Raw genomic sequence first — 15,507 nt, 5'->3', positions numbered from 1 at the left:
ATTTGTCCTCTAAAAGATTTCTTTTCTTTTTGCTTTTTTGTCACATTTAAATGTTTCAGATCATCAAACGATTTTTAATATTAGTTAACGAGTAATAACCGACCTGCTTCTTTGTAAAAGAGTAACTTCCTCCTAAACCTAATAACAGTATATAAAGCACTGTCATTGAATGTTTCTGGCACTTATTCGTTACATTGCTGTGACCCACTCTTTTTTTGGCCACACTTGAAGGTTTGCTGAACATAAATGATCAGATTTATGTATGTTCTCTCACTTGGCCACTCCAAAACTTTCATATTTGTCTTCTGTTTTTTAGAGGTGTGCTTGCTGCTGTGCTTCAGATAATTACTCTGCGGCCTACATGCACTGTGCTTAAGCTCATAGTCACAAACTGATGACTGGACAATTTTTAATTATCACCAGGTCATAAAGCAGGAAAGCAGCACCAGACCATCACACCACACATTTGATTGTCAGAAGCCTGTTATTTCTTTCTGAAATGTTATGTTAGTATTCAACCATATGTAACAGGATGCACAACTAATGAAAAGTTATCCCATCAGTCCACAGAATATTTCCAATAGGTCTTAGGAATCATGAAGATGTTTATTTGGGGAGTGTGAGACAGGTCTTCGTGTTCTTCTTGGTCAGCAGTGGTTTTGACCAACGAACTCTCCCATGGAGGCTATTTTGGCCCATTGTTTTATTGTTGAATCATGAACTATCTGAGGCAAGTGAGAAATGCAGGTCTGTAGATATTGTTCTGGGTTCTTTTGTGACCTCCTTGATGAGTCGTCAATGTACTCAGAGTAATTTTGGGTAGGTTGGACATTTTTGGTACGTCACTTTTCAATGGTTTCTCCATTTGTGGGTTATGGCTGTCACAGTGGGTCACTGGAGTCTCACACTCTCTTTACAGACCCATTTTTGTTTCTCCAGTGTTGATGAATTTGTTGCATTTTTAGATCTTTTAGCCTCCTTTATCTTGTCAGACAGGTTCTATTTAAGGGTGTATTCATACCAGCCACTTTTGGTCAGCTTTAAATGGACCAGGGTTTATTTCCCCACTTGGTCCAGACCTTTTGTGCAGATGGTAATACACTCATGCCACAACAACTAGACCGTGACCTACTTTTTGAGGTGGCCTTGGTCTGCTTCAAAACGGACTCTAGTACGGTTCGCTTCTGATGGGAATAAGAACCGGCCTCGATCAGACCCATCTACAAGAAACATACTTATACTTAATGAGCAGGACATCGTGGGGAACAATTAGCCCTTCAGCACTGCTAATGCTACTACTGCATGGATGCTACAAACGATGAGCCGTGAACACACCTAGGGCAGATCATTGGACAGATGGGCAGATAACACAACTGCTACAAAAGACACACAAGAACACGCTCGCGTTCTGCATGTTTAGCAAGTAAATGGAGGAGACGGTGTCTGAATGGTCTACCGAACAATGCCACTTGAAATTGAAAAAACTCTGTCAAAGTTATCTAAAGCCACAAGGTATATGAGTTTTCCTCCATTTCTGGGTCTTGGCTTTAACCCGCTCTGGTCATTTCTGTCTAATGGAAGCAACGATCATCACATGCGTCGCTTTGTTTACAAGTTATAGTTCACTTGCAAAAAGTACAATGTGAAACTGCACCTTTTGGTTTGGACCAAACAAGCGGACCAAAAGGACTTTCCTGGTCTGAATGCAAGGGATTTCTTTATTGTAGAGGTCAGGTAGTTAATCCATCACGGGTAGGGCTGATGAAATCATTTTTGCCTGGTATAAAAACTTGTTTGATTATCTGAAACACTAAAGTGTGACAAAAAAAGCTAAAACTGAAGGAATCTGAAGGGGAAGTTGCAAGTTTTTGCCTGAATAACGTCTTACTATCCCTGCTGACATTTGCAACTCCGTTAATGATCTCAATGCAGGACTTACAACTAAATTGAACCCAAGCTACATGGACAGAAATCATCTCTGTTGAGGATGATATTTGCACTTCTTGTTCTGAGCATTTTAACTGCTGAGAGCAATTCTCAAATTGCTGGCTGTAGCTTCATAGAATCTAAAAATCAACCTTTTCTGCAAAGGTGGAAGCTTTCATTAAAAGAAAGGTTACAAGAGTTTTTTTTTTAAACAGAAGCCGCTTGTGTTTTAAAGCTTTTTAGGGATCAGAGAGATTATTATGCCATAAATCTTGTGCCTCTCTGCTAAGACCTTAACTATAGGATGCTTTTGGCAAATTATGCCTACTTAAGTGTAAAACATAAACTTGCTTGCTTTTGTTTGAGGCCACAACACGGACCACAGCAGCCTAACAAAAGCAGAGGTAGTTTTATTGGTGCCTTAAAAGCACAATAAAACAATGATTATTCATTTATTTCAGCAATTTAATGTCTAGTTTTAATAATAATTGCAACCACTCTTTATTTGTTTTTCAGATTTTTTGACCAAAAACCGCAGTATGTCATCATCTAGGTGGATTTACACAGGCTTGGATCTTTGTAGGATGAAATATCTACCTTAGAACTTCATTTACCCCCTAGCTCCTGCAGCCAAGCTGGTGGGGGCTGTTGAGCAAAGAACATGTCCATATATCCCTTGATCTTAAGGGGAAAGTTTCTCTGCTCAGCATGCAGCCTTAAGTGCACATCATAGCCCTATCTATTAGGAATTTACTGATCCTTAATTAAAGTGATCAAGACAACATGCTTTATGTAGCCACATATTTCTTTGCAATTTGCTTTTGTGCCATTCTCTGCTAAATTTAATACCCTTGTTTCATCTTAACCTTCCTAGACTCCACTCTGACTTACTTCAATGCCTAACCTCACACCACAAATATATGCATAGTCAACCTGTGGTAAAAATCTGTGGTAACAATAATAAATTGTTAGCCAATTACAGGTCCTTCTCAAAATATTAGCATATTGTGATAAAGTTCATTATTTTCCATAATGCCATGATGAAAATTTAACATTCATATATTTTAGATTAATTGCACACTAACTGAAATATTTCAGGTCTTTTATTGTCTTAATACGGATGATTTTGGCATACAGCTCATGAAAACCCAAAATTCTTATCTCACAAAATTAGCATATCATTAAAAGGGTCTCTAAACGAGCTATGAACCTAATTATCTGAATCAACGAGTTAACTCTAAACACCTGCAAAAGATTCCTGAGGCCTTTAAAACTCCCAGCCTGGTTCATCACTCCAAACCCCAATCATGGGTAAGACTGCCGACCTGACTGCTGTCCAGAAGGCCACTATTGACACCCTCAAGCAAGAGGGTAAGACACAGAAAGACATTTCTGAACGAATAGGCTGTTCCCAGAGTGCTGTATCAAGGCACCTCAGTGGGAAGTCTGTGGGAAGGAAAAAGTGTGGCAGAAAACGCTGCGCAACAAGAAGAGGTGACCGGACCCTGAGGAAGATTGTGGAGAAGGGCCGATTCCAGACCTTGGGGGACCTGCGGAAGCAGTGGACTGAGTCTGGAGTAGAAACATCCAGAGCCACCGTGCACAGGCGTGTGCAGGAAATGGGCTACAGGTGCCGCATTCCCCAGGTCAAGCCACTTTTGAACCAGAAACAGCGGCAGAAGCGCCTGACCTGGGCTACAGAGAAGCAGCACTGGACTGTTGCTCAGTGGTCCAAAGTACTTTTTTCGGATGAAAGCAAATTCTGCATGTCATTCGGAAATCAAGGTGCCAGAGTCTGGAGGAAGACTGGGGAGAAGGAAATGCCAAAATGCCAGAAGTCCAGTGTCAAGTACCCACAGTCAGTGATGGTCTGGGGTGCCGTGTCAGCTGCTGGTGTTGGTCCACTGTGTTTTATCAAGGGCAGGGTCAATGCAGCTAGCTATCAGGAGATTTTGGAGCACTTCATGCTTCCATCTGCTGAAAAGCTTTATGGAGATGAAGATTTCATTTTTCAGCACAACCTGGCACCTGCTCACAGTGCCAAAACCACTGGTAAATGGTTTACTGACCATGGTATCAATGTGCTCAATTGGCCTGCCAACTCTCCTGACCTGAACCCCATAGAGAATCTGTGGGATATTGTGAAGAGAACGTTGAGAGACTCAAGACCCAACACTCTGGATGAGCTAAAGGCCGCTATCGAAGCATCCTGGGCCTCCATAAGACCTCAGCAGTGCCACAGGCTGATTGCCTCCATGCCACGCCGCATTGAAGCAGTCATTTCTGCAAAAGGATTCCCGACCAAGTATTGAGTGCATAACTGTACTGTATTTGAAGGTTGACGTTTTTTGTATTAAAAACACTTTTCTTTTATTGGTCGGATGAAATATGCTAATTTTGTGAGATAGGAAGTTTGGGTTTTCATGAGCTGTATGCCAAAATCATCTGTATTAAGACAATAAAAGACCTGAAATATTTCAGTTAGTGTGCAATGAATCTAAAATGTATGAATGTTAAATTTTCTTCATGACATTATGGAAAATAATGAACTTTATCACAATATGCTAATATTTTGAGAAGGACCTGTATTTCCAGACTGTTCCAAAAACAGATGACATGCCAACAATAAGAAAAATAAAATCCTGAATCTTTCATGGTGATGCAGAAAGTAAAAGGAGCAAACTGGAAAAAGGAGGGGTAAACAATGCCCATTGTTCCATTAGAAAAGGCAATAATGACTGATAGAATTGGGGTGCCTAAAGAATACAGAATGGTCTTTAATTGACTCATTAGAGAGGGAGAAAATTAACTAATGAGCAGAGAGAAGGCTGGACCTAAACTGCTTGGTAAGCAGAACGGACGGCCATTTAGTTTATTAAATCTAAGCAAAGCAATATTGTTTTTTTAACAAAGAGGACAGCATGTGAGCTTTGGGTGGCTGAAAAACAGAACAGTGGGGAGGAAATGGTCTTATGACCCTGAGTATTTTAGTTTAATTTGACAAAAATGTATCATTATGTCTGATGATACTTTTGGGTGAAATGTCTAGAGTCAAGCTGTTGGTATCACGGAGCCACAAATCAAATTACAGTTACAATGTGAGGATTATGATGAATCTCTGAAATTATCATGCAGATCATTAATGATACTATGAGGACCTGGGTTAGGTTTATAATTAGCACAGTAACTGCTGGGAGTTATGACTGGGAAAACAAGGTATGTTATGTTATGTCCTGTAAAGCAATGAGGTTGCTTTCCATACCTCCAGATGTTCCAGGATATAAGGTGGGTTGGTCATACCCAGCCTCAGCATGGCTCCTTCAGGAATCTCCTGCACCAACCTCCACAGTAAAGTAGGCAGGTCTGTCCCTATGTCTCTGCCATAAGCACCTGTGTCTTCACTTGTCAACCAGATCTCACACACTCCCTCTGGAGAGATTAATGGAAAAAACAATTACACAAAATAAAAAAAAGAGATTAGAAAGCTCTGCTATAACATAGGATAACCATATAATAACCAATAATACATTTAGGATCATTCACAGGAAATTATTGCAAAAGGAAAAACAACAAAATGCTGAATTAAGTCAAAGGCTCCCACGTGGGCTTTATTTGCTTTGATTGAAGCTGCCTTTACACTTAAGGGAATCTCACGTTTCATTAGCTGAATTTAAATAACTTCAACTGTTGTAGGTCATGAATATTAAACCTCAAGTTTGAAAGCCAGGGAGAATTTGAAACAAAAGTAACCTGTATTTGCCCAAACAAATCAGTTATGGGACACCCTTTACATTTTTTTTGTTAAAATACTCAATACTGCTGATAATGTGGCTCATAGATTCTCACCCCTTGTTCAATCATTTTGTTAAAAATGATTGAACAATGAAACAGGAGTCATGTTTTTTTTTACAATGTGAAAATAATTTAACATTTTGATCAAGGAACCCAAGCATAACTTTATATAGCTTTATAGCCTTTATCTATCTTGTGCGCAACTTGAGGTGCTTATTATGGCAAGGTAAGTTTATTTGTATGGCACATTTCAGCAACAAGCAAATTCAAAGTCGTTTAGATGGTGAAAACATTACATAACACAAAGTACATTGTGGTGGCACAATAAAGGAAAATAAAGAAAAAATGGACTGCAGACTAAAATGAATGATTTTTCAGTTAATAGTTTAAATAAAACAGTCGAAGCTAACTCTAAACAAATGGGATTTAATCCTGATTTAAAGGAATTGATGAGAACTTCCAGATTAGTGTAGCATAAGAACTAAATGCTGCTTCTCCATGTTTGGTTCTGGTTCTGGGGATGCAGAGTAGACTTGAACCAGAAGACCTGAGTGGTCTGGAAGGTTGATACAACAGCAATAGATCTTTAATGTATTTTGGTGCTAAGCTATTCAGTGATTTATAAACCAACCAAAGTCAAGTCTATTTTCTGAGAATGTTTTATAGCTTTTAATGAACTTGGCTTACTTAAGAGCTACCAACTGATTTATATATTATAGAAATGATATTGCTCCTGAAAAATTGGTAGAACTAATTTGAAATTAGATATATTTTGAAAAGCTCTATAGTGTAGACTTGACTTAAGCTAGAAGTATATTCCTCAGGCATAATAACCTGGTGAAAATAACCATGCAAAAATAACATGATCAAATAACCTTTTTCCAAAACAGAAAAGGAACTATTACTCCTAACGCTGCAAAATAACATTTTGATTATTCCAGTTATCTTCTCTACACCATTATTCGTTGCTTGTTTTAATTTTTAAGCACAGTTTATCCAAGAGTTTTACTAAGTACCTACTAAATTCAGTAGAATTCGCAGAAGCTTAATGCACCAAATATTCTGCTCTTTTTGCTGTTCTGCTTTTTAACAAAAATAACAAACAAACATGACAAAAACTATTTTAAAACTACAAAATGTGTCTTTCATTTAATTAAGGGGAAAGTGAAGAAACCTTCTTTCAGCTGACCAGCAACAGATGGCTGTTGGACCACATGTGCTGAATATTGGACCATTTGCACGTTGCTGGACGCTACCAGGCCTTTTGGCATCATCAGCCATTTTGTATCCCAGGATAGACCGCTACTACAAACCCCAGCGGACACTGCGGCTGATATGACGGGGCGTCCCAAGTCTGACGTCACAGGAGATTATAAAGGAAGGTGACCCCCTTTAAAGAGTTGCCTTCAGCTGGGGACCTCGACACGGTTACCACGCAACTGAAGCATCCCTCTGGAGAAGAAGATCCCAAGTGGACTTCATTTGTTCTCCCCGTTGGCCAACGTAAAATTCATGAAAGAGGTTTCTGGAATAAGAAGGCCAGAAATGTCACTTTGCCGATCGAAGATGTGAGCTTAACACGTAACAGAAGAAAAAACCCTCACAGAGGTTTCAAGGAGACAGATCGCCACCTTGTTTTGTTCTAGTCGACTGCTGACGGTCAGATCATATTTTTCCTTTTCGCCAAGGAGACCAAAAGACGGAGATTGACCACTTTCTTGGAGTTTAACTACGGACGCGCAGGAACTCTTCACCCCCTTTTCTCTCTCACTCGCTGCCCCAGAAGGAAGACTTCAACAAGTAAAATCCACCTTTTATTTTCATTTTTTTATTAGGAATAGCTTGGGCAGGGTAGAGGAGATTTAGTGTGATGTAGAATCGCCACTTAGAGTCTAAGGTGTTCTGAATTGTATGTGCATGCCATTGTTCTTTTGAAACGTGATTACTGTTGTTTTCTGAGGCCGCCGAGTCTCGCAGTATTGTGCTTTTACTGTGTGAACACCTGAGAGCAGGTGCGCTGTGAAACTGCACCGTTATAATAACCTTATGGTGAAAATCAATCATTTTCTTTGTCTTATAACCCTTTGTGTTCTGTAACATCCCCAGCGGCGGGGGAAGTTTTATGACTGCCTGTATCTCACTGAGCTACACTTTCTGGTGGACTGCGCTCCCAAAGCTTCGTCCAACCATATTCCCTTTGTACTTTTGCTATAACTGCTGGTTTGATTTCATACACACTCACTGCTGTTTTTATTTTGTGTAGTTAGATATTTTACCCTTCTGTGTAGAACTTTGCATGTTTGATTAGGTGAAGATTATTGAATCGGAATAGTGAGGTGGATCATGCGGTTGATACATTTTCATGTAGATAAAGAGAAGTCGTTAGTGTTTATTTTGTGCAAGAGTGATTTGTCAGTCAAAATAAGGTTAAAGTTCCCCACGTTTCGGCAGAAACGGTTGATTATAAATATAATATCAATATAATATAATATATTTATAATAATATAAATATCAAGCAGAGCTTTAAAGCATTAGCTGTGATGCTCCGCTTGTGAAAGTAAATCTTTTGGGCAATTTCTTGGCACTCAGACAACAATTCTGAGCGATACTCTGCCGGACAGGACACAGTAAAAAAAAAAAAAATGTATTTAACGGTTGTAATTCTCAAAGTTGTTGAGCCACAATTACAACACCAGAAGACATCTCTGGTTTCGATTAATAAATGAGGATTTTTGGTTATGAAATACATTTTTTTTATCGTGATTTTTAATTATAATTATTGATAAATATTAATTAATCAATAATCATAATCCCAACATGGCAGAGGGACAGCAGTAAGTAACTATGCATTATACAGTGTTATGGCTGCTGGCCTTGCAGTCTTTTCTTCTATGCAGATTCAGGTGTAGGAGCACACTCAGATGATTGGCTGCCTGGAGGCTGCTGAGGAACCTGATTGGACCTGCCGAATCACCAAGCCAATCAGTGGACAATGAGACCCACTTGCATCCTACAAAAGGCTCCTTGATTCATTCTTTCAGTGGGATAGCTTTTGGAAGAGGTTTTGTACAGCTGACCCCCACTTTGCTTTGTTTGGAGACTGTTTTGGCAGCTGCACATTATTTTGGTAGTGCTGACCCTCCTTGATCTGCTTACCAGTTTGGTTAAGTGCTTGTTTGTTTTCTAGTTCAATCTAGAGTGTTGTATTTGAGAAGATTGGGCTGGATTTGTCATTTTCTGTCAGCCGTATTGTATGTTGGAACCCTACTCCTTGTAACAAATCCCCTTAAATGTTCTCCTTTTACCTCTGGACTCATTTTTATGTTACCACCCCCTGATCCCCTCGACCTGGGGTCATAACAGCTGAACTAAAAACTCATGTCACTGTGTCTCTTTTTCTGGCATCTCATTAAAAAGACCATTAAGGTATGATAAAAAAAGTTTCAACATTTTGAAACTTTGGCGTACCTTCATGCTGGATGTCGGCTAATGTCTAATGTAGACTATTTGGAAAAAGAGAATGTTTTGTACAAATCCAGAGAATATAAACAAAAACAAAAAAAAGCTTGATAATAATACTGAAAATCTATCAGATCTATTTTTCTGGCTCAGCTTAGCTTTGTCAATAGCGGCAATTTGTTCAAGCTACATATTTTACCAACCTAGCCTAAATCCTCTACAGTCCCCTCTGAATGCTATTAGTTCTTTACCTCACAAAGCCCTTTGCTGTCATTGCCTAAATGCTCTAAGGCTTAAGTAGAACCCTATTCATGACAGTTAGTGACGAGCATTAAAAATAACCATTCTACAAACAATTACTGCCGAAATGGGAAGGTCAGATGCAGCAAGAGGGGATGACCGGCTTCATAGTAAATTAGAGCCACGCTCTGTCTAATGATCTGTCACTTGGCTGTAGGTTTGGAAATGGCTGAGTGTCTGCTTAAGCTATGTGTTACGACATATTATCCCAGGCAGGCACACAAAAATAGATTTGCACTTACAGAGGAACAAGGCAAATTGCACGCACACTGGCATAAAAATGTGTGCAACCATCATTATCATTAACTGTGCGGGGACAGACAGAAAGATGCATGTGGTCATTTAGATTATGCTTGGCTAATTGGACCATGGTGTGTGTGTGTGTGTGCTGTGGTTGCATCTGACAGAGATACAAAGATATAAAGTAGGAGTTAGATAGATATTCATGGGAGGGATGAATTAAAATTGATCGAAGTGTAATAGTCAGAAGCTTATTCAAAAGGCTTGCAGATATCATCATTAACATTAAAATGCAATGAAGATTTCCAAAGCCATCCATGTCTGAAATCACATCAAAACCAACAACCAATCTCACACTTTCAGATCATATCATTCTAAAATTAACACAGACACACACAAACACACAAAATACAAAGAATGATGTCCTTTGTGGGCGACTCAGTAACAGCGGTGTTCGTTAATTCTTTTTTTCCCCTTTTCAGGTTTCTTTAAACGTAACTTTCTGGGTAGACCAATGCTGTTTCAAGAACATATTCGATGCAACAGCAATCTTTCTTCTAAGGGCCGCCTGAAAAGCTCGAGGTCAAGCTCCACACAGGGACATATCATTACCCTCCGTCAGTATTCATAATTAAAAAGAATCTGTTAAAAATATATTATTGAAGTGCTGGTTTGCTGCGAAATGATTTATCCATAATTTGTGATGTTTTTAATCTTTCAGGCCTAACGGAGAGTGTTGAATGGAGTTTTCCAGGCACCTAATATCAGCTTGTGTGGGATGAATTATGCCAGTGTCACTGCCATGTCAAGGTCCTGCAACATCTGCATTCTGGGAGTGACTTTTTTCCAACACCTAGACCATCAGCAGTCATTTTAATTATATCATATCTGCCCCAGAGGTGCTATGGCTGAGAGGTAGCTTAATACAGGGTCAGACCTGCATCTAATGGGTCTGAAAGCTGAATGTATTCCTCCCAAAACAACATTCCTAAGATTCCAGCAACACAATGCTGCTGAGGTACTAAGCCTGTGTATTATCTGCTTATACATAGCTATTCATTGCTTCATTGTTAATTGTGTTTTGTGAAGGGTGATGCTTTGGAAAAAAAAAAAAAACATGTTTACTGAAGGCCATAGTTATTTGTAGATCTCCAGATAAACCCAATAACCTGACCAATAATATGGCCTTTGGCTTGCCTCTCTCTGCTCCTTGTCATTAGGTGTACCAATGGTGTTATTGTTGGCCAGGAATGTAGGGAAGATAGCCATCAGGAAAGGCCTGCTTACTCTCCTCTCTGCATCTGGTTGAATATAAGCTGCACAGCTGCTTCCTCTGGGTACAGGCAGTGGTGTCAGGCTGAAATAATGTCCCCAAGTTTAATTCTAAACACTAATTATGTTTCAATTATTACTAGAAATGTAATGATCAGGCCTTTCCAGCCAATATTGATTTCTGGTTTTGTTTAGGGTTTTACCTGCCGATTCTTATGAGACAGAAGGCAGAAAATGTGCTGCAGAACCTTTCCTAGAGGAGGCAGTTCTGATTCCAACAATATATGATGGAATCAAGATATCTCTATTTAAAGTGCTCCCTTACAGATGTTTTCTGTTTTTGCCTTTTTCTCACCCTCATTAAACAAATTTTAGCATTAGCAAAACAGGAGTAAATACAAAACACTTTCTGAAAAGGTGTGTTAGTTTTATGGCAGATGTGAAAGGATGCACACCTTCCAAAAAGTGTTTGTCATTAATCCACAGAATATTTTCCCAAATGTCTTGGGAACCATTAAATTGTTCTTTGTGAAATTGTTTTCTTTTTGGTTAGCAGAGGTTTTCACCTTATAACCCTCCCATGGATGCATTCTATGCCCAGTCTGTTTCCTATCACTGAATCATGAACACTGACCTTAACTAAGGCATGTGAGGTCTGCAGAGCTTTAGGTACTGTTTTGGGTTCTTTTGTGACCTCCTGGAAGAGTCATCAATGTGCTCGTCTGGTAAACCTCCCCACTGTTCCATGTTTTCACTATTTGTCCATAATGAGTCTCACTGCGGTTTGCTGGGGACCCAAAGCCTTAGAAATGGCTTAGTAACCATGTCAAGACTGATATATGTTTATGATTCTGTTTCTCAACAACTCATGAATTTCTTAAGATCGTGCCATGATGCTTTATGAGATTATTTACCCAAATTTAGATTCTTAAAAAAGGCTCACTTTAAGTAATTTTGTCATTCTACAGGTGAGACAGTATTGGGTGTAGCTAGTGAAACCCAACAAATTAAATTTGGTTTATCATTGTTAATTCATGAATTAACAAGTGGGGCAGTTATATTTCCACAAAGGGCCTGGTTGGTTTGGATATTTCTTTTCCTTTAATAACTGTTCATTATTTAATAATTACTTCTTTTTTTCTCATTATCTTTGATGTAAAAATGTGATTACCTCAGGAAAAAAAAGCATAAACCCCTTGCCTTTATCAGATTTTTGAACTCAAAAACGTTCATCGAAGTAGCCGATGTTGGGTGATGTGCTTACAGATTGAAAAATTATAATTTTCCTGTTTGTAATTAGAAACAAGAAATTGTTTTGTTTTTTTCTGTGTTTGAGGTACCAATCACCAATCAGAACTTATCAAGGGAAAACTGGCTGATTCTAATCACTGTCTAAATAATTGTTACAAATCTAAATATTACATATTCACAACAATATTATCATTTCTATAACCAAAAAGATTAGATTCAAACTGTAGGTGACTACTTTTTTTAAATTTCTTTTTACTAGGCCCTTCTAACCTACATGACCTGACTTAATGTGCTTGACATAACCAGACAGCAAAACTATTTTAAAGATGCTGTTGTGTTTCTGATCACAGCATGTCACGCCCCAACAACAAATGGAGTCCAATAATCTTGAAGAACAATGCAAAGGGAACATTAATTAAATGCTCCTGTAGAGCAATTTATTTTGTTTTAAAAAATACAATGCAAAAACAAATAAAAGCTAAGTAAGAGCTCAGTAAATTAGTATTTAACTTTCTAGGGTAAATGTGATATAAAGGTAAATAAAGAAACAGCAGAGAGAGGAAACAGTTGTGCTATGACGAACTTCCTTTCGTCTTTGTCCAAGAACAACACAAGAGTAAGCCAGACAATGAGTTCTTCATTCCAAACAATCATCACTTCAGCTCTCTGCCAAACATGTGTTTGCGTTCCATGTGAGTGTATATTTAGTTTATGTGGCTTTTATCACACGACAGCGACATTAAAATATAGGTGTTCTGGGAGGACATTTGCCACAATTCTTACAACTTCAAAAGGTCTTGAGAGAGCTTTAGATAAACGTCCTTAGAAAATAAGTGAATACCAATAGCTCTGCAGGCTAAAGCTTAGTGCATTCCAGAAAATGCTAACTTTTTAATGAAGTGTTCTTACAGAGTGAGTAGTTAGGCAGAGATTACTTGTGAGTCAAGACAGCAAGACCTGGGACACAACAAGGTTTAGCTCCTCACCAATTTATTTCTTTTAGCTTGAATTCAGCTTTAGATCTGTGACAGCAAGAGACAGGATGTACTGGTTGTTTAACAATACTATAGCTGTGCTTAGGCCGAAAAACAGCTTACAAACACTGATTGATGGGTCTCTATTGATATTTTACCTGAAATAAACTGAATCTACATATGCTGTAAATAACAGGTCCTTAAGCAAATATTTGGACAAACTGGCAAAGCTGATTATCCAACACATCCCTGTGTGTCAAAACGTAAATTACTAATGGATGGCCACCAGACTTCATTACTATAAAAATACTTCCAATGGAGAAAATCATATCTAATAATAAGACTAAGGGCCTGATCTTCAACAGGTTTGTTTGTACAAAACCACATCCAAACCTGTTACATTCAGGCTTATTAAATATTGTGGCTGTTTATAATAAACTCTGAACTCTTCAAACATATAGTCTCAAAAAAAAAAAAAAAAAACGATGAGTTTCTAATTTAAAAGATCACGGGAGGCAAACCTCTAATAAATTAATTAACAGGCATGTTTGTCTTTTATATTATTAACATTGATTGGCCAATTTGTTGCGAGTTACATCCAGCAACACAGTTAACAAGGTGTACGCAATCCAAAGCTGTCAGCCTAGACCGGCACACCCATGGCGGAGGAGCCCTACTCTGGACACAGTCCGGCCCTCCTGCGCAATAGCCTGTAAACCAATATTTTTATTAAAGGTGAAGCAGAATGTAGTCTTTGCCTCAGTGGGTCCGTCCAAACCCCAAACATAAAGTATCCTCAAACGCAGACTTCTGCAGCGCAATTACGCACTGAGTAATGCCCAGCATTAACAGAGAGGAGATATAAACTCATCAGGACAGAGGCTACAATGACAAACCTGCTGCTACGACAAAGGTTATCTAAATGTAACAGCCCAGAAAAGCAGGAGTAGAACGGTACAGAAGGAAAAAATAAAAATCAGTAACTGGTTAGTTTATAATGATGCAGTGCAACAACCCCTGCTTGGGGCTGTAGCAGCCAGCCAGTAGCACACGCAATTTCCTCATTTAAATTGCACCTCTTTGCACCTGTTATTCATTGCACACTCAATTTTTGAAAATCACATGCAACACGCCCACTTTTTTGGGGACATGTGCAATTTTTTTTTTTTGTACAAGCAATTTAGCGCCCCCCTATTGGGGATCTTTGAGGATCATGCCCTAAGTAGATAGTCATTCACTAAAATTGTTAAGATAATATGATCATGTGGGATAAAACAACCCCACAGAGTAGGTGTTTGTTTAAACATGTACACTATATGCAGATTGCGAACAAACGAAGAAAATGGAGCAAATTCCATCCTATCCCTATTATTTATGGTCATGTTTAATGATATTTCACATTATCTTTCTGGCAGTATGTACATATGGATTAGGTGCCACAGGCAGTAATGCAAATTATAATATACGTGCAAATTATAAAGATGCCACTGAACTGTCGGACATCTCCATTTCAAATGGCATAAGTCAAAACAGAGAACAGTGTGTTAGAGTATATATAGTTTAGCTAAAACAAATTAAATAAACGAAAAACAAAATGAATAGTTTTGGGATTTTTCAGCCCAACGGCAAAATGATAGATTTTTGCCGGTTTGGATCACTTGACTACCTCGTTAAAGATGAAAAACGTATTCAACTTTGCAACAAATAAAAAAAAAAACACAAAGCTCCTCCATGTAGTTCTTACTTTGTAGTCTATGCAAAGTAGCATCCCAATAAAACAGCTGAATCTTGAAGTAAATGTGGTAAAATTAGGGTTATGATTGATGGGCAGCTTTTTAGAAAAAACAAAACAAAATCCGGGCTTTTTAAAAGTTGCTGTAACATCGCCCAAATGTAAGGCAAGGGGCTGAGTGCATTATGATTTAAGAGCTCTGTCACCAGGCAGTGGGGGTTGCCGATCTTTAGGTGGATCATGAAAATGTTAATCATAGTTCCTAAGCTACTTATGGATATTTGAAATATTTTAATACAAACAGCTAAACTGCTTCTTAAGCAACAGAAACTTATTTTAAATGTAAACTTGTTTTAAAAGCAATCCAAAGACATAAGCACATCAATTAGAAGTTGCTAGAAGCAATCAGTTAATTTGTTTAACATCAATGTGCATCAGACTACAAATCATATTCCTGTTAAAAAGATGTATATGCATAAATGCCACAGTCTTTTAAACCAAGAGCTTTCTAGAAATGATTCACTTCTTCACAACATGAATTACAAACAGCTCATTACAACC

At 38.4% G+C, this 15,507-nt stretch overlaps 1 protein-coding gene across 2 annotated transcripts in view; it reads right to left on the bottom strand.

The window, feature by feature from the left end:
* Positions 1-15,507, bottom strand: part of cdkal1 (CDK5 regulatory subunit associated protein 1-like 1) — a 281,503-nt gene that overhangs the window by 130,612 nt on the left and 135,384 nt on the right. For both annotated transcript variants that reach the window (XM_047361870.1, XM_047361871.1), the window contains exon 9: positions 5,189-5,355. In XM_047361870.1, the coding sequence (XP_047217826.1) occupies positions 5,189-5,355 (167 nt within the window). The remainder of the gene's footprint in view (positions 1-5,188; positions 5,356-15,507) is intronic.

Source organism: Girardinichthys multiradiatus, chromosome 3 (genome assembly GCF_021462225.1).
Source record: "Girardinichthys multiradiatus isolate DD_20200921_A chromosome 3, DD_fGirMul_XY1, whole genome shotgun sequence".
Classification (NCBI taxonomy): domain Eukaryota; kingdom Metazoa; phylum Chordata; class Actinopteri; order Cyprinodontiformes; family Goodeidae; genus Girardinichthys; species Girardinichthys multiradiatus.
This window is presented reverse-complemented; position numbering and strand designations above follow the sequence as displayed.